The sequence below is a fragment of the Protopterus annectens genome, chromosome 2.part0, assembly GCF_019279795.1.
Source record: "Protopterus annectens isolate FY-2018-M chromosome 2.part0, PAN1.0, whole genome shotgun sequence".
NCBI classification, from domain to species: domain Eukaryota; kingdom Metazoa; phylum Chordata; order Ceratodontiformes; family Protopteridae; genus Protopterus; species Protopterus annectens.
In genome coordinates, this window is record NC_056728.1 from 201,606,475 (window position 1) to 201,627,124 (window position 20,650).

General features: G+C 41.2%; 1 protein-coding gene across 1 annotated transcript in view; it reads left to right on the top strand.

Annotated features, from left to right (window-relative positions):
• Positions 1-2,546: 2,546 nt before the first annotated feature.
• The window catches only part of FN1 (fibronectin 1), a gene marked incomplete in the record, with an annotated part of 4,425,379 nt that continues 4,407,275 nt past the window's right edge, over positions 2,547-20,650 (top strand). The window contains 1 exon segment of the mRNA XM_044060668.1: positions 2,547-2,886. Within this exon segment, the coding sequence (XP_043916603.1) occupies positions 2,769-2,886 (118 nt within the window).

A 20,650-nucleotide genomic window follows, 5' to 3' on the forward strand; every position in this document is an offset into this window, starting at 1 on the left:
GAGGCTCCTTGATTACTCGTCCAGTTTGTTGGTCATCACAGACAAGGAACAAATTTGTTAAGACTTGGTCAAGGGTAAGATACAGGTATTTAAAAAAGTGCTTATTCAGAGCAATTCTTGTTTTAAGTGAAGAGCATTGTAACAGAAGAAGAATTAAACTGTTAAGGTGTGCATTTAAGATTAGCCAATTTTCTTTCAACTTGGAGCAGAGTCTGTTGAGAATTTGTAGGAGATTCTGCTCAATGGTTAAGGGCAGATTCAAAGAACACCAGGGCTTGATCAGTTTTTGAGAGGGAGAGTTAATGAACATATTCAATAAGATGGAGCTAATATGGAACCTCAAATAAAGCCTGTGGTTATGCTGTGAGGGAATAACATGTTGTTGTACTTAACAGAAAAGGAACATCTTCTGTGAGAGAGGTAACTAGAGAACCATTGAATGGTAGAGGGTCCAAAGCTTGAGTGGGTAAGGAAGTAAAATGACAGAGTCCAATTAATACATTCAAAAACTGTAAAGTTGATAAAAAGGACATCAATGCTGTGGCCATTAGTGCTTAGATGAAGTGTGTAAGTATATATAAATATGATTTGTTTGTTCCTTCTTGTAATAAACCCACTCTGGTGTTGGTAGAGTAAATTATACATGGAGATGTTTACAAGTCTGTTATAGAATGCCTTTTCAATTTATGTACCCACCAGTGGAATATGATGAAACTCACAAGTACTAGATTGCTTGGAACACTTAGGAAATGGGTGACTAGTGTTTTTTTTCCCACTTACATATCTGGGAGTTTGTGCAATGTGGGAGAGGTTACAAATGTGAGTGAGATCCTCATATGGTTGTGAAAACCGGGGACAGGGTCCATCACAGACAAGGGAGGTAATGACTGGAGTAGTTTTCTGTTTTCTTTCTGGGGACATTTTTGAAGTGGAAGAAGAGGGTATACATCCTTGAGGGGGAGGATTAGGGAGATTTATAGGTGTGTAAGCCAAAGGAATGTTAAATTATTTTGCAGTATTTTTAAGAAACGTTTTATACAGGGAAAAGTTATTTTAGATTGACCGTTAACGCTGTTGTGTTTTAGGGTTACTTGCTTAGTGTGATTTTTTTTTTATTTTAATGCCTGACATCTTTCTGGCTCATTTTCACCAATGAGGGAATCCTCCACACCTTTTAACCCAAGTTACTATCTTCCACCCAACACACAGAGACTGTATTTGTAAAACAAAATATTCAGCTTTACTTAAGCATTTAGGTACATAGTTGTTGTGTCTTTCGGCTTTTTCCCGGTTATCTTGACAAATTCTAACAACTTCTCGGTGAAACATTTCAGTCCTAGTACACTTCTTTCCTCCAAACAAAATAAAGCTCTTGAACTGATAAGAATATCCCTACTTTGAGTTCCGTCTCTTCAGTACACTATGTGCCCACAAAATAAAATCAGAAAAAACACCGGCCAATTTGAAAGACCCATCAATTCAGCTAAAGGCATCAGTTTCAGAAGCGGGAGGATGTCTGTGCACTGGGAGACCATCACCTACATAACTACTGCAATGAAAAGGATTTGCATTAGCTGAAAGATTCTAAAAATATTCCAACTGTAATAATGATTTTCATCTGCTGTGTTTTGCCAAAATAAAGTTAATGAGGAATGCAGAGGAAAATAAGCATGGTGCAAAATCACTAGTCATGTTATATATATATATATATATATATATATATATATATATATATATATATATATATATATTACAGTTACAGAAAATGCGTAATTTCGTTACAGTGGTTTTCTTGGCGGATAGATATTTAACAACTGCCCCGGTGTTAAGCATCTGTCTGTTTGTGGTGGCAGTGTCCCAGGTTTTGGGTTAAGAGGCTGAGCACAAGGGTGTAACCAGACATACTCCGCATATTCAAACAAACATTTTTTTAGCATTTCTCGGAAACATGGCTCACTGAACCCAGAACATCTGGAGCTGACTAATGGCTACAGCCTACAACACTTATTTGTACAAACATGCTTACTGATAGGGATGCTTGTCCAAACGGTTTCTAAGGTTATGTGGGAGAAAGGGTAAAAGCTCAGTACAAATCTGCGCTGCCATTGCTTATATTCCCATACGTAAAACAATGCTTATTTAATACATGGAAATGACCAAACGTGACTTGTACTTAAGCAAATAACTTGCTGATACAGCTCCACTTCATCCTATCAGTTTTATATGGAACAGCACCAATATTTAACTATTCTTTAGTAAAGACTTTTGTCCCCGATTTGGAGGTATACTCCGCACACTGTCTTTACATATATACCCCCCAACAAACAAAAATGGTGTTCCAGTTTAACTAGCCAAGTTTTACCACTAAGTTGTTTCAGAGGCATCAGAAATAAGCAGTTCATTGTGGAGAGGGGGCAGTGAGGAGGAGAATGCTTTGAGAATGACGTAACCTCCTGCCCAAGCGCTGCATTTTGTACCTCCCGGGAGGTGGGGGTGGGAATTTTGTTTCAAAGTGGAGGCGGGGGAACGTCCTACCTTTTGCCTGTGGCAGTAATGTGATTTATTTACTCTTTTAAAGAAGGAGCCGCCTCCTTTGTAGGGACACTATTTAAAACAGTACAAAGAAATTAAGTCGGTGCGTACAAGTAATAAGGGTGGGAACATCTTGGTAACTTCCCCACTTTAACGGGGGTCAGTTTTCCTGGGAGGGAGTTGCTTTCTTTTTAAAAGTCTGTTTCTAAGAACGGGGTTTTTAGTTGCAGCTGAAGATGGCCCGCGGGTGTTTTCTGCAGCTGGTCCTGTGGTCCGGAATCGTTCTCCAGGACGTGTTGTCCCAGCGCAGCCCGAAAATTAGGAGGCAAGCAGCTGTTTCCGATCAGCAGTTTAGTAAGTACTTTCATCGATGTGTAAGAAGCTGTTAACTAGTTTACTGTGTAATTTAATTTAATCCTGGTTTATAGTCGGGATTAACTCTAACCTGTTGAATTTGTTTCACTTGCTTACTTGTGTAATCTCTGTAAATAGTCTGTTAGTATTATGTAATGCTGTATCTGCTTATCCTTGGAGCTTTTCTCCCCGGGCCTCCGCTGAAAATGGACATACATCCAGTAGGACTATCCCTGTCAACAAATGTAAAATAAAGCGAAGTTTTTCGTGCATGCCATTGAAAGGATATGCCCACTTTTTATGGTTTTATTGCTTTAATTTTGGGGCGCCCTTTGGAGAGCTGTGGATTTTCTAGTGCGCAAGGTACAGACCGTTAAATACAATCTCTTCTTTCTGAGACAAAGGCAATACTTTTCCGAAAACAATTACACCTCTGGTTAAATAATGTAGATAACAGGCGGGAGTGACATTCTCCATTCGTGAATACTTTAGTGGGCGATTGCAGCGCCTTCCAGAAAGTAATATAAACTTTTAGTGTTGCGCAAAAGGGGAGCGGGGGTGGAGCTCCTTTGACTTTTTTTTTTTTTTTTATGTAATTTGGAGCATCGCCACAGTGGTGTAAAATGGGTATTGTTTATACCATCCCCCACACTTTGGTACTATGTCTATTCCTCGAATAGCTTCATTTTCTTAGGATTGTAGTGGAACTGGGGAGAGGGGCACTAGCTTGTCCTAGTTTTTTTAACTTGCTAAAACTTGAGTCGGTGAGGGTGTCGTACCTCTCAACTCCTGTATGAAGTGGCGTACCTCCTAGTCCGTTTTAAAACTTCCAGGATCCACTCGCTCTGTTTCCTACTCAATGCAATGCATTGCATTGCTTAAGTGTGGTACTTAGTGTGTTTTTTTTTTTTTTTTTTTTTTTTTTTTTTACTACAAGTAACGCATTTCCCTCAATGAGGGAAGCTCACACTAGTTATGTTCCCGTTTGCTTTACACCCTAATTTTGAATTTTAGAGAGAAGCTGGAGAGCCAGTCCTTCATTGCAGTCTCGCAATTATTTTAAAGGCATTGTCTAAATTAGAGTTTATGGGGAGGGGGCTGGCTATTGTAAACTTGGGTAACGCTATTTTCCTGTTTGTTTAGTACTGTTAAGTAAATTCTTTCATTACTGTAACTGAACCTTTGCTGCTGTTTTAGTTAGTGGAAGGGAGTTTTGAGGCATATTGGTTCCGATCCTAAGTTTTTTTTTTGTTTTAAAAGCTTTTTTCCTGAATTCATTTCTGGCGCGAAGGGGGCGTTTGGGGATCTCCACCACCCCCCACACCACCGCCTATACTACAGAAACCACGCCCATTTAAATTACATTACATTCCTGGGTCTTATCACCATTCATACCTCTCAGCTGTACAGATTTTCGTATAATGTCCAGATTTCTTGTTCATGTTTTTGTGATCCCCCCCCGTTGTCCAGTTACTGTGTTGCTTTTGCATGTTATATCCCAGAACTTGATTTACTTAAAATGTTTGCTGTTGTATATTGCTTTTTACTTGTTCAGTGTGTGCAGTCTTGTTAACCCGTGATTCTCTTTTCTGTCCCAGTCTGAACTTGTACATGCTCCGTGTAGAGCAATCTTTTGCGCCAGTTAAGAATAATTAACTAGTTCGTAAAATAACTACGCGTATAAAAAGCTGCACGTTGATAGAATTAGTGCCACTGTAGCGGGGAGAGGGCGAAACTAGGGACTGCTTTTAAATATTACTGTAACTGGGTTAAAGTTGCTGGAATAATGGGTTGATTGGGGTAAGGGGCAAGATCCGGGGCCATTTGAGCATACCTTTGAGTCATTGTTTAACAATTCTGTATACGTCCAAAATTTAATGGGCATGAGGCCTAAAATACGGGACTATTGATTTGTATGCAATCCCCAGTCCCCCAGGGAAATCGCCTTTTTAGGGACGGGTCAAAAGTATGAGGTGAAATCGGTGGCTTTATCCAGCTGTAGGCAGTTGAGAGGTAATAGTGTAATAAGTACCTGGTTAGACTGCGAGAAGCGTTGTTTTAAAGTTCTCGACACTCCCTTTACTGACGATGCTGACGGTCTAAAAGGGGGTAGGTGTCTGTCCCATTTTAAGTTCCCTGTACAAAATAAGTAAATAAAAGGCTGTGTCTGCAGTATTGCTGAACTGCAAGTTTCTTCAGCGCTGTTTCCCTGCTGTTAAACTAGATGCATTGTTACCCCAGCACTTAAGGAACATGTGTTTTAATATTGTTGACCGGGAAAGTCCGTCTAGGACATATGTATGTTAAGCGGAGGCACGAAGAAACGCCCTAGACACATGTCTTTAGAATGTGGGAAGAAACAAGAGTACTCGTGAGGAGGACATGCAGACTCCGCACACGAGGATCCCCAGTGAGAATCGAACCGGAGACCATCCCGCTGTAAAGCGAGTGGCGACGCTAACCGCTGCATCACTGCGCCGCCCACTTTAAATTCCTTCAGGGCGCCCCCCCCCCCCCGACTATAGGAGGATGCAGTACTTTAGTGGAACTATGCCTGACTTAAAGTCTCTAACGCTGTTTTCACAATATTTGAAACCTGAGTGACATCCCAGATTTTCAATGAAAGGGTCATGTACACTAATGGTGGTATCGACCAAAGATGAAGGTGTTATCCAATGCACAGTTACTACCCTAAGCTTCTGACAAAAATGGTGGCAAGAGTAAAAATGTGGCACAAAATGTCTGTCTTAATTATCCACCCCCCCCCCCCCAAAAAAACGCGCACACCCCTTAGCATTAGAAATTATAGGACCGGTTATAACAGCAGGGATAAACCCAAGAGCATGTCTCATACCTGGCATGGGTTTACACGAGGTTTTTAGGCTGGTGGCTCTAGAGCTTTGGTGCAAAAACATTTGGACAAAAGACAAAATAATGGACATGCAGCCATGATTGGGGACACGTTTTAAATGCCGCTCTTAGTAAACTTAAAGTTGCTAGAATAAAACGTTTTTCTTAGCATTCATTTTCTTAGATATGAAGTTTGAAACTCAAATTTCTCATTGTTTGGTGTTGTCTTCAGTGATTTGCCAGAGAACACATTGATGGACAGACCAAAAATCTGAGGCAAAATCTGGACATAGTTTAAATCTGGACATTTGAGAAGCGTGGCCAAATTGGGGCTAGAAATCCTAGCACTTTAGCAGCTGGGAATGAGTGTTATTGAGATACCGAAGAGGAACAAAAGTTGCAGAGACAATGCTCTATAGCGTATCTTACCCCAGTAATAACTGCCATCAAGATAAAGAAATGAAAAGTGTACTAACTGGCTCCCAGAGAGTAACTAATGCATGTTCATAGGTTGGTACTAAGCAATCGGCCCTATGGCCATTCCCTGGTTATTTCTTCCCACACTATTTACTTCCCTGGACCCCTGTCTAGCAGGGTGACTGTCGTGATCCTGGGGTGAATTTCCCATCTCATCCAATCAAGGTTCCTTTTGAAGAGGGCCAAAGAGGCGCTTTGCTTGATATGTATGGGCAGTCTATTCCAGACTCTGGGGAGTCTCTGGGTCAGGAACCTATCCCTCTAGCATGTTATGTTCATTGTGATGACAAGGTTTAGATCCCTGGAGCGTGCCCCTCTCAGGGATTGAGATTTCTTTAATTGTAGCATGCCCAACAGCTTTGGGTTTGACGTGGTCTTGTATGTTAAGCAGAGATCGCCTTTGAGTAGACTATATGCGACAAGAGTATAGCTGAGTTGTTTTAGACTGTCAGCATATGGCATCTGCTTTAGGCCCGTAATTCTTTTAGTGAGGTATTTCTGTGGCCTTAAAAGTTGTTGCAGATGTCTTGAGGTAAATACCAAACAGGGGGACCTCCTTTTTTCTGGATGGAAAACCCTTAGTGATGAGGTGTGCCACAGAAGGATTTCCTGACTGTTGTGACACTGTCCACTTGTGTCCCCAAGTCTTTTATCACACTTTCGGTGTTTAGTGTACTGCCACCTATGTGGTAATTCACAGGTACCTGCTTTTTCCCACAAAGGGGATAACTATACATTTCTTGGCATTTAGCTCGAGCCCATGGCTCTGGCACCAAGCATCTGTTTCTATAAGGCCCTTTTGTATAATATACACCATTTGGGGTTTCAATAATGGCTCAGTTTGCAGTCATCTGCGAACTTTGTTAGCCAGAGTCCCTTAGTGTTGGCTTATACTTCAGAGAAGTAGATGCCAAACAAGAGTGGCCCCAGGACTGAACCCTGAGGTACACCACATGTCACTTTTCTGGAGATGGATTTGGAGTCTGCTACTTTTACAGTGTGGGTTCTGTCAGTCAGCAACCCATCGAGTGACCTAGGGATTAATGCCCAGCTTAGTAAGTTTATCTACGATTTCACAGTGAGGGATGGTGTCAAAGGCCTTGCCAAGGTCCAGATAGGCTGTGTGGACCACCTTACCCTTGTCCACGGCTCTGGAGACTGATTCGAAGAAGTCAAGTCAGGTTCAGGAGATGAGATCGTCCCTTCACAAACCCAAACTGCATGGGGTCCAGTGTTTGAAGGTTGCCAATGTCTTCGTTTATATAAATTCCATGATAATATGTTACATTGCCTTGCAGATCAGGCTCATCAGACTGATGGGGAGGTAGTTGCTGGGATCCAAGGTGGATCCCCCACCTTGTGGAGTGGGATAACTGCAGCTGTGCGCCACTCAGTGGGCACGAAGCCTGAGGTGATTAAACGTAATACTTGGGTGAGGTGCCAGTTAATTTTTTTAGTTCATGTAGTACACAGCCTGGGATGTCCTCTGGTCCCATGGATGCTTTGGAGAATGCCAAATTCCGGTAATGGCCACACAGCAAAAAAAAAATGCAATCTTTCAGTATTGAGATGGGCCCTTTAGGGAGCGAGAGGGGTAAAGTTTGCACTAAATCAATTCGGCAGGCTTTTGGCAATATCCTTGGGATCAGTTTATTTAATGCCATTCTGTTGTAGCTCAGAGCAGATCTGAGCATTGCCATTTTAGATTCTTGACATAGCTATAGAATGCCTTGTGGTTGTCTTTGGAATCTTTGGCAATCTTATTTTCGTAAGTAGCTTTGGAGAATTTTATGAGGGATCTCAGCTTCTTACAGAGGCTGGTAAGGGACCACCAGATAGGTGTGTTTTTGAGAGCATCTTGGTTCTATTGGGGGTGGCACGATTCATGTACAAGTGGATGTGCTCGTACAGTGCCTTAGTGTAGGATTCAGCAGTTGAACTTTCAGTTCCCTTCTGCACAGGTGTCACGAAGTTTGTCACTTCTGACTTGAGTAGCATGAAGTTGGCTTTGGAGAAGTTTTTTATGGAAGTTTCCTTACTGGGGGTGGGATGTGGATGTCAAGGGTGATTAGCTTATGGTCAGACCTGACCAACGAGGGGGTGACCACAGGTGTGGAGCATAGATTTCCATGTTGGTAATGACCAGGTCTAAGATATTGGAGCCCCTGGTGGGACTATGGATTAGTTTATCCAGGGCATTGGGATTTATGAATTCCAAGAACCATTGGCCAAAGGTGTTGGTACACGAGTAGTTTTCCCCATTAATGGCAGGGTAGTTGAAGTCACCCAGTATTAGGGTGTTAGGTTGTATCTTAATATTTTCCAGTATGTTTAGAAAGGTGTAGTGAGAATCTTGGGGCATGGTGGGGGATCTGTAGCAAGCTACAACTTGGACTGCAGTCTTGCCTAGTGTTAGTTGCACCTGGAGAATTTCAGACTCATTGTGTTGGGCAACTAGCCTGGTTTTGTGGATATCCTTGGTGAATATGGGCACTCCTCCACCTTTAGTGTTTTGGTCCTGGCTTGGTGGCTGAAAAGTGTTTAGTTGTAGCCTGGTATTGCAGCGGTGCACTCTGGAGCCTTGAACCAGGTCTCGGTTACTGCACAGATATGTATGTTCCCCACTTTTAGGAGTGCGTCGAGAGTGCATTTTGAGGTTTAGACTTCTAGCACGGAGTAGCATTACCTTCAGATTTTGCATGCTTGTATCAGTTACGATGGTGGTTTTGTCCTTTGACCTTTGCCTAAAAAAGGAACTAGGGGCTGCAAGAGCCTTAGCCAGTAACCTGAATCCCAGGTGCAAAGCATCGTGGTCTGTCGTCCCAGGCAGACAGATACTGGATCCCCTTTGAATAATATCAGAAGCTTGGCCAATTGTTGAAGTCTATCATTTTGTCCTTGTACTGTGGTATTTTTCTGGGTGAAAGCAGGATGCTACTCAGGGCTAGGGTCATACCTGCCTGGGCCACATGATCCGAGAGCTCTTCCATGTCTCTCTTCATCTAGTCCAGGGAGGTAACATCTCAAGTCATTCACTCCAACAAGGACAATGACAGTCATATTTGTACTTGTTGTGGAGTGACTTGAGTGCGTGCATTGTGGTGGATCCTGGCACCGGACAAGCAGCCGACTGTAATTTTCTCCTTGTTTAGCCTGGTGAGTGGGACATAAGTGTGCCTGACTATAGAGTCCCCTATGACTAAAATGTTGGGTACATGGGAGAGAACCAAGCTATAGGACTAAAGTGTTGGCTGCAACATGGTGATGACAGAGGTAAAGAATAAGTATTTAGTTTATTGACTAGGAAGTTTTCCAGTAGAGTTGTAGAAAAGGCTAAGGTTACGGATTAGCCAGGATTGGTACATGAACAGAGCTATGTGTTGGCAAGCTTTTAGAATATTTTTAAATTGAGTAATGTAGGAGTTGTGTTTGTGGCTACAGCATTCCATTTTTAGCTATAAAATTTGAGGGAGGGGTTCACCATCAGTACTAATGGCTTTAGTAACAGCTAGGAGAAATTTATTATTGAGTCCTATTACTGTTAGAAGGAAAGTACATCTTACAGTGCAAGGGAGAAACGCAATTTTGTGGGCTAGAGCAAGTTGGTTGCAGGAGAGTAGTTGAGGAAATTCTTCCCAATTAAGCTGCTTTAGTTCTATACAGTGATGTGCTCTGTACAGAGAATCTGTGGCAAACCTGGCTATTTTGTATTAACAGGACTCCAGTTTTGCTATGTCTGTTTTTCTACAGTTATTGAGAACTGGAGGCGCACACAAGTGTTGATATGAGGTGTATGCATGCAATTGTGTTCTCAAAAAAAAAAAAAATTCTGTAAAGAATGCCCAGTTTTTGTGAACCTTCTTTATGGTATGGGAAATGTGGATGTCAAATTTCACATTAGTTTGACTCTACCCCAAGTAGTTTAGTGTGACAGTGGAGATGCAAAGTTTTGTTCTTGGACATGATATTAAAAGGGAGAATAGATTGTGTATATCTTGTAGACAAAAATTTACTTTTTAATCAGGATTTAGAATTAGTTGGAATTTAGTAAGCCACATTTCAATGGAAAAGTGTGTTAGTGAATGGAGTTCTTGGAGAGAAGCAGCAGCAACGTATTGGTGTGAACTCGTCTGCATATTGGATGACTAAAGCATGTCATCTGGAAGTATGTAGGTTGTTAGAGGGGGACAGCAGCACGGGAACTCTGAGTAACTTAAGTACAGAGGAGAGGTCTTGCTGCCATTGAACTACCTGCTATCGACCTGATAAACCGCTTTGGAACCAGGCAATAGTATGTTCACTAAGAAGTAGATCAGAAAGAAATGAGTTTGCTGTGTCTGTGCCGAAGGCCTTGGAAAACTAAAGAAAGATTGCAGATATGAATTTCCCAATGTTTCTATGGTTTACTGTATCTGTGAATATTAGAGTGGTAGTGGTACTATGAAATAATTAGAAGCTGTGTTATGTATTTGACAAAAGTTTGTTAGCATTTAGACTTGTGTATACATCTCTCTAGTATTTTGGATAGAGGGGGAAAGAATAGCAATAGTTTTGTAAGTTCAGTTGAATTACCCCCTCTATGAAGTGGAATAATATGGGGAATATTCCACATACCAGGGACTAGATTAACAGTTATGGATCTGTTAATGGCTACTGGGTAGGCTGTTTTCAGTGGCTACCTTCAGGGAACTGCCTGGTAGTTTATCTGCAGCTAATGTTGTGGGCTTTAGTTTTTAAGTTTTGTAATCTTGTCTGTAGAGACTGGTTGTAGGGTGAAGTTGTAGCTCTTATGTGACTTGCATGGTTAACTGGAGAGAGAGTGCTAAAGGTTAGCTAAGGCTAAAATGGATTCAGTGAAGTATTTACAACTGGGCATGATGTCGGGACCCACGGAGGTAGTGTTCTTGGTTTTAGAGTGCTACTAGCACCTGGTCCCTGCTGATAGCTGTGGGAAGCATCTTGGAGGATATTTCACCTGGTGGAGCAGAAAGGGGACTGAGGGGTGAAGTTCAAGCTCAGTTCATTAGTCAGCAGACTTGCTATGTCGTCCTTGTTCCGTGAAGGTGGTACCGTTCACCACCAGTTCAGCGCACTGCTGCATTACCACAAAGGTTCCAGACATAGCTGAAGAAGGCCATCTGATTGTCCTCAGCCTGCAAGGCTATGCAGATGTCATAGCTGGCTTTGCTGGTCAAAGTTAGACCTTTTAGTCTGGTTGGACAAGACGGCACACTTGATACCAGAGTTGAAGCATGCATTATCTGTTTCATGGCGCTTATGTTGAAGTCTCGGAAGTGCTGCACCTGTCAGCCTGAGGCAGTGTACACTTCCCAGTCTATAGAGGAGCAATGAAATAATAAGCTGTGTACTCTTGACCAAATACATTAACTGCGCTCAATAAAAGCAAAAGAAATGACATTAATCATGTGCTATTACTAGCACTACAATAAAAGAGAAATAAAACCCCTCTTTTTTTTTTTGGATTATAACTCTACAAAAACAATTCCATTCATTATGCCACAATAACACTACTAGAAACAAAGCTTATGGAAAGGAAATTTCTCCAAGCATGTTCTGTTATACATGTAGGTACCCCTACTCTAAAAGAATCAAAAATTAGCTCAAACAAGGCTTTCAAACTTTTAAAACAAAAACCGTGCCACATAAAACCATGCCACATAAAATCGATAATCAGCCATTTTTCCACATTACTACTTATAATACCAAGCTAAAATAGATAGACAGGTCATACAAGCAAATCCAAAAATGAAGACAGTTCATACTTGCCCTTCACCACCCCACACAAGAACTTCCTTGTTACCGTAGTTTGTTTCAGTGTCTTCAGAGACCACTGCAGCCGTAGGTATAGCGGCAATGGGTGGAACTACCTGAGCTGTACTAGTCTATTCCACTGCTGCTTGCTGCTGGTTTATTGCAGTCTTCTGCACCATAACTTGCTTCGCTCCCCCCCCCCCTCCCTGTACACGTACACAGTCTTGCTTTAAGTTACACAGCAGCTGTCCAGAAAAACAACAAGCTTTCATAGAAAAGGCGCATAAAATGTTTGCTCTCAAGACTTTTTTTTTTTTTTTTAAGAGGGGGAAGGCGTTTCGCATAAATAGACCAAATTGCATTAAAGCAAACAAGCATTGGTTTAGGTACTTTTAAGAACAACTTGGGCACTTATTATGGGGGCAAGTGTTTTAGTATACTGGCAGGCTAGAAGCACATTGTCCTTGCTTGAAATATTTGTGGGGTCAAGAATCAACCCTGTCATTGTAGAATCTTGGCTAAACCAGCACAGCAGATTATTTTACGAGGGAAGGGGGTGTTTGTTGCGTGTATGACTCTTGTCACTCTTACCTTTTCTGCTGAAATGCCTAGATTGTGTTTTTTTTGGCCTGGGTTGTTTGAGCAGGAGTACCTACCTGTTTAACAAATGGAAATAAATGTTGGCAAAACTAAGGCACTACTACTGCAGATGTGAGTGCATGTTTGGATAACTTATTATAGTGGGATTGTTTGCGTTTCTTATCTTTACTTACTGTAAAAGGACTGCTGCTTTTCTGTCTCTCTTCAGTTATTTGTTAGGCTGAGAGGTTTTACACTATTTTTAGATGTTATCCAGCTACAGCCAGAAAAATACTCTTAATTGCAGGCCTTTGTTCGGTATTTTATAGTCTGAGGAATTGATTCTGCAAGTGTCTCAGTGCATTACTAGTAAATATCTCAGTAGGTTGTGTAAGTGTGGGGGGGGGGGCTGCAAATTTCTCTAACTACAAAAAAAAAAAAATGAAAGGCTTGCAGTGTAGCTACTTTTTTGGTAGCGTTGTCTCCTCACAGCAAGAGGTTCTCCTCGCAGCAAGAGGTTCTCCCATTCGATTCTGTGCGGGAGCTGCTCCTGTGTGGAGTCTGCATGTCTTCCCCACAATCAAGTGGCATTTGAAAGATGTGTGAATGGGCATGCCTTTGGTTGGGCATCAGGCTGGCACCTTGGCTCTGTAAAGCTACTGCCAATCATTAGCAGACTGGAGTTCTGATGTGGTGACCCACTAACTGGGAAAAGCCAAAAGAACATTACATGATCAAAGTTTCAAAACTTTGATCATATGGTGTCGACCATATCGGATTCCAAGTTTTGAAACTTCAAAAATGTAACAGACAGCAATGTACACGGACCATTTTAGATGCTCCTAAGCAGGTGGCAAGCTCCCCTGTACCCCCCACCCTTGCTACTTAAATAGATCAACTCCAAGATCGCACTACAGTGTGGAAAAAGTAAATCTTTCCAGGCTGTACAGAGATCTCCATTTAAAAGATTTGAAGTTTTAAAACTTCAACCATATCAAATTAAGTTTTGAAACTTTTGGTCTTATGATAGATCCACTTTTTTGGCTGTAGCATGTTGTGGAAAACTGGTTAAAATTGCAAATAAAGCACTTGAGGTGACTTTTGATGTGATAAATCAGGAAACAGAGTGGGGAAAAAACGGGTTGTTTCTGCTCTAGGGTGGAGTTTTCTCTTTAAATTGGAATACTATGTGCAATCTGGGCACTCCATCTAGATTGATATTTATGTGAGACACCAACCTCCATGAGCGAAATGGGGAGGGTTGATACCAAATTACTAACACTAAGGTGCAGGAAGTATATAATGTACACTACTTTTCTCACTGAAAAATGCCAAATTCAGTAGTAGCACACACGTCCTAGCTCTCTACTTAAGATTTCTGGATTAAGCAAAAATGAGGCTGGGAGTAGCAACAATCCATGTTTCTAAATTCCCATTCACTTTAAGAGGACATTTCCATGAAGAGGCTTTTTTCCTGAATAGGTTTGAAACTCTTGCCTGGCATTGAGTAATCCTTGAACTTTCTCACCCTGCAGACAGTAAAGTATAATGGCACCTTGAGGAAAGGTTCTAAACCAATCCAAACACCCAATTGACCTACCGTTTTGGCAACTCTTCTGGAAGTGGGAATAATTATGGGTTACCACTCAATCTTAAACATTGATAAGCTTATATTTTTTAATCATTTTGCAGACTTGGGGAAATATTGCAAAAATCTACCTTATGAAATTTGCGTTCCTTCTGAAGAAAGATGTAGATGTCTGTCTTTAAATTATTAGTGGCACTAGTATGCTGGTTATGAGTACTGAATAGCTTCAAACAGCTATCATGTGGGGGAAGATATCTGAAAATTGTGATGGGGCAATTTAGAAAATTACATGAAATGCTATTTAAAAGATTCTTTTAGGCTATCTTGGAAACTACCACTATCCAAACTACTTCCATCTCTGTGCTTCATTGGCTTTTCCAAAGTATGGACACCAACTTGAAACTTGTCAAAACCAACTTCCTGCTGGTTCAGTAATGAGCAGATGTGTTCCTTGGGCTCCCATCTTCTGTCTCCTGAAAAGAGTCCTGTCCTCTTTCCTCTGGTCAACTTAAACAGCCTCCATCATGATCTTGGGTCTCCTAACCACTCGGAGCCTTTTAAGCAACAAAACAGAATTCTGTGCACTAACCATTCCCTTATTACAGTTTGGGTGCAAGCTCTGGAGGGGTCTTGCATCTCTTAATTACTCCTTTCAGGCAGAACTTCAAAAGTTTGCAGCATGTGGTGCTTGCAAATGCTGTGCTTGGGTCACAACCTGGTTTGTCTAGTCTCTGACACATACTACCCATTATTTGTACTACAGTCTTCTGTAGCTCCTTGCTATTATAAACTATTCCTTTTTTGTTTTGAGTTCACATTCTGGGCTGAGTGGGTAATTAGCCAAGTTGGCTCAGTGGTCTGCCCCAGTTTAATTGTATGTGTGAATAAACACAATTAGGTTAAAACAAGCCTGAAATTTGGTATGTACCTACAAATAGAACTGATGCCTGATCTCACTAGCTTGTATCTGGGATGCCTGAAAGGTATGTACATGTATCACTGTGTGTGGATGTGTTATCTTTACTTGGCACATGTTCATGTTGTAGTGAGCTGTTAAATGGAAATGGTTGTAACAAATCTTTCTGGATTTACTGTCACATTGCATTGTAATTTCTGAAAAATTGTCATACTGTCTTCACTCTGCAACACTGTGGCATCGTGTGTTAATTACAGTGCACCATTTTGCCTATGGCTGAAAAGGATGTATGGACCAGACTGTTAATCTGGCCTAACAAACTGGATCTTTGATGCATATTTACTTTGTGTGGTGTAGTAAAGGTTAGGAAATGTTACTGCCTCTTTGGATACTGCTGTTCATAAAAATGTTGCTTTTGGTTGTTTCTTTGACCACGTTAGCCACATTAGCTAGTAGCTTCTCTTCCAAGAGTGACTTGCTATGGTATTTATCCTGAGTAGAGGAAACTTGGTCAGGGTATTGGAAATTCCCCTGCCCTTTCAGTGAAGGCCATGGTTCTTGGGCTGTTAAGCATATAGCCAAAGGAGACAATTGAGAAGCTCAATTCCATGACGCTACTGGTAGACTAACTCTACACCCCCAAGTAGACTTTATCACATGGATCCCCAGTAAATTTGTCATCCCCCATCCAGCTGTCTGGTTTAAAGGTTAATGGGAAAGTACTTGACAGATGAGGACAGCCTTCCCCAGACACTGGGATATGCCCACTTGTCATGGTGTTCAGTGTTAATGTGGCAGTTCAGGTTTAGATCTGTGGAGTAGGTGTTCGATTTAACTACTTGGTTTTTAGCACACCAAAATGGAGATCGCACCTCTGTCTGTGACCTTGAACAGAGCTTTAGTCTCAAAGTAGCTAAAGGTACTGAAATACTAGATAGTTTTGGTAAAGCAACCTTGAGGTTTCTAACTGTTTTAGGTGTTTTAACAAGGTACGTATGGAATGGCCCTTTATTCAGTGACTGGCATAATAAAGGATGAATTTATTTTGGATTTGATTACCAGGAAAGTCTGGGCAAAAGTCCTCTTTCAAGCGGGAGGCCCTGGGAGAAAAGCTCCATTATTATGAACAATGTTTATTACAGGAAACTGAAGTATTCATAGCAAATTACAGTAGGACTAATTGCCACAATAATGAAGACATCCATGAAAACTTCCATAGAAGCAAATATTTACAGTTTTAAAATTTTCAGACAAGCTATATGAAAAGGATGCTTTCACAATAATTCTAGTGTTGATAATTGTAATAGCCAGTTTAAGTAATGGAAGAACCTAGAATCTGGAGGTGTGAACAGTTAGACTTGTGTATCAAAGATCTGAACTTTAGTACCAACCCTTTTGTTGCCTAGGTCAGGGAAACTTACTGGAAATGTAGATGTAGTGGAGGAAAGTGTAGACTGTTTTAACCATGTAAGTTGCTTTAGAGCTATGTGATGGGACCTAATGGGGGATATCTGGCAAATGCCTCACTTAGCATGAGGCAAGTTTTTTTGTGTGTGATCAAATGCCTTGGGGAGCTCAAGAAAGAGGTCAGATGCAAATTTTCCATTGCTATTGACTGTCAGCAAGTGACATTAGCAAAGGGGTGGTGCTATGAAAAGGTCAAAATCCATGCTGTGTATTTAGCAGAAGTTTTAAGTATTTGGGTATACTATGACTTGAGTATGAATACCTCTAGGATTTTGGATAGGGTGAAAGAATGATGAGGTGGTAGCTGGGTCAGTTCTTTAGAATTACCTCCTTTCTGCAGTGGGATGTTTTCCAGGTATTTGGGATTAAATTTTCAGATGTAGGTTTATTTTTATAGTTTATAGTTGCAGGGTGAGCAGTAGCATCAGCAGTAGTCCTAAAAGTCGGAAGGTAAATTTGTCTGCAGCTAATGTTTTTGTCGTCCCCCCCCCCCCCCCGTAAGGATGGGTTGTAGGGTAAAGCTGTTGGGTTTAGTTGATTCTATGGGAGTGGGCTGATGGCTGGGGTCTTGACTAGGGCCATGATGGATTTCAAGGAAGTATTCAACCTTTTGAGGATTATGTAGCTTGGGGGGGGGGGAGGAGGGCTTTCCCAGGTAGAATGCTAATGACTGACCAGAATTTTAGGTTGTTTACATGCCTCTGTATATTATGATACTAATTGGTTTTGTTTTTAACAAATTTTTGTTCGTGTTTTACTGTTTGCAGTCATCGCATCTGGGTTATCTGCTTGCAGGTAGCCCTCAGTCGGCCTGGTTAACAAAAGTATTGGGTCCTGTGTTAGTTGCTGTCCCTTTTCCATGACATCAGGTCGTCAGGGGTATAAAACACACAGCCGATGCCATTACATTAGTCTTTCTTGCCTCGCAGTGCCTGAAGCAGAAGCAATTTGCAAGTGCTGGTCAGCCAGCTCTTGAAATTTTCGTATTAAGAGTTTCAGAACTGAAGTAGTCAACTAACAGTTAAGTACCCCTTTGGGGAAACTTTTTTTTTTTCTTGCTCCTTACCGATGTCAGAAAGTTAATTGCATTACTTGTGGGAAGCAAATGCCTCATAAGGATTTTCATTTGTACTGTATTCCTTGCCTAGGCCCTGACAACAAAGTGCCTTGCTGTCAGTTTTGTGTTGAATTTAATCAGTGCACGATTAAACGTCTGTATATTTTTGCTTCTAAATTTTTTGGCTAAAGATTTAATTATCCAGAAATGTCGTCTGTTAGCAATGAGACTACTGGAATAGCTATATAAAAAAAAAAGCAAAGAGTGAGGTCCAAAACAGACACTTCTCCCAAGCCAGTTGCAGGTACTTGGTGAGGTGCTTTCACAGCCCCTGATACCCACTACTTCTGATTTGCAGGCCTGTACTGAGACCCATTCTGATCAAATTAACAGTCTGGGGAATTCCCCAATATGTTTGCCTTCACTTGACAGTGAAATTCTGGATTGAATGCAGATCTTAACCAACATAGACTTTTTTTTTTTTTTTTTTTAAAGAATTGCACATTTTCTAGTTTTGTAAGTCTCTATCAGTGAAGTTGAGGGAATAACGTAAATATAACAAGGGTACAGGACGGCACAACGAGTCCTCTGCTAGAACAGGTCTTTGTTTATTGAAAAAACAACGCTGATAATCCACAACAAATGAAAGATAAAAGGGTTGGGAGGGTGGCCTAATGGTTAAGGTGTTTGCCTTACAAACACAATGTGCAGAGTTCAAGTCTCACAAGGGATAATTGGCTAGGCTTAAAATAGCTCACAAGGGCAGTTAGCCTAGTACTAATCTATGAACAAATAATCCAGTCTACAGTTAAGCGCTTTCATCTGGCTAATGCAGACTTCATCAGAACTGCCATGATAAAATCAACTTCCTTTTTATATTCCATTTTGGCACCAACAGCTTTTTTTATGTTCATGGTGAATTATTTAGTAGAATGATTGTTTTGTACAATTAGTACAATTAGTATGAATAGCGTTAGTTTAGTATTTATTGTGATTACTATAGTTGCATAAAGTATGTATTAGGTAGATATCATTTTAAAAGTTTGAAAAGTTGTTGGTGCCAAAATGGAATATAAAAAGGAAGTTGATTTTATCATGGCAGTTCTGAGGAAGTCTGCATTAGCCAGATGAAAGTGCTTGACTGCCGACTGGATTATTTGTTTTTATCTTTCATTTGTTGTGGATTATCAGCATTGTTTTTTTCAATAAACCGAGACCTGTTCTAGCTGAGGAGTCGTTGTGCCGTCCTGTACCCTTGTTATATTTACATTGTTGCATCGCTGGAAGTTGAGGGAATGTGAATCATTGTGGCTTATTTAGGATTGGCTAAAGCCCTTTGACAGTGGGCCGTGTAGTACATGCTAAAGCTCGAGATAAGTACATGTATTCAATAGTTTATTTGTGATGGGCAACACACAGTTTTAGGACATCTTGACTAGTCTTTTTAATGTCTTATGGCTTGGCTAAGCTTGGAGTAATTATTGCTAGTGGTAATGCTGTACAAATGGCGTAAAGGTTTAGGATTATAGTGGAGAAAGGTAAGATCTCCTGCAGTTAGGAGCCAAGGGTTTTGTAGATCAGTCTGACTTCCTAGTTTATAGGTTGATACTAAGCTATCAGCCCTAGCCATAACAATTCCCTGGCTATTACTTCTGGTCCTCTGTCTAACATGGCGATTGTGATCCCTGGGGTGAATTTCTTATCTCCCATCAGTCGTCAAGGTTCTTTGAGGTCTAAAGAGGTCCTGGAGAGTCTCTGGGTCAGTAACATCTCTTCAGCATGTTCTGTTCACTGTGATGACCAGGTGTAGATACTAGAGCATGTGGCTCTGAGGGATTAGGATTTCTTAAGTGTAGCAAGTCCAGCTCTGTGTTTTGACATGACCTTGTATGTTGAGCAGAGATCACCTCTGAGCAGGTAATTGACACAGTATAGCTGGAGTTTTTTTTAGACCGTCAGCATAGGGTATCTGCTTTGGGCTTGTGATTATTTTAGTGAGGTATTTCTGTGGCCTTTGCAGTTGCAGATGTCTTGTGCAGTACATAACAAACTGTGTTGCCCTCTAATGGGGCTAATGAGGGATGAGTACAGTAGGACAGACTCTCTGTATGAAAAACCCTTAATGAATGAGATGTGCCACATAGAAGTATTTCCTGACTGTTGCGGCTATGTGGTTATTGAAGGTGACCGCTGTCCACTTGTGTCCCTAAGTCCCTTATCACACTTGGTGTTTAGTGTACTGCCACTTGTTTGGTACTTCATGGGTACATGTTTTTTCCCAAAGGGGATAACTATACACTTCTTGGCATTAAGCTTGAGCCCATGGCTCTGGCACAAAGCATCTGTTTCTGTAAGGCCCTTTTATAGAATATCCATCATTTGGGGATTCAGTAATGGCTCCCAGTTTGCAGTCTTCTGCAAACTTTTAGCCAGAGTCCCTTAGTGTTGGCCTGTACTTCAGAGAAGTAGATGCTAAACAAGAGTGGTCCCAGGACTGAACCCTGAGGTACTCCACTTGTCATCTGTCTGGAGCTGGCTACGTTTACAGTCTGGGTTCTGTCAGTAAGCCAGTTGGCAACCCATCGAGTGATGCGGGGATCAATGCCCAGCATTAGATGTGCCGCATCCAGTTGTCTCTAAGGTGCATGCAGTATATTGGGCCCTTAAAGTCCCATGCTTTGTTCATGTACGAAGGGTTAACTCTAATTTCTGTTGAAAGTTCACTGAGATTTTTGTTACTAGAATCCCTGCTTTTATTGGAGTTCTTATCCTGAAAGGCTTCTGTTTCATGGTCTCTATTCCCTTAGCTTTTTAGTAAGGGGTCAGGCTTGCTTTTAGCATTTTAAATACTTAAGCCTTCAGGCTTTCTCCTTTGCTCAGTGCATCCAAAAAGCCAAACTGTGCACTTTTTTAAATATCCATTAATGTTTTAAACAACCAATAAACTCACAATTCACTAATGTGACACTTGATAAAAACAAGGGGTTCTAGATAGTTAGACAGGATTATACGTAGTCAGAAGTACCAGTCAAACATTAACATTGCAGTTGGTTCAAAT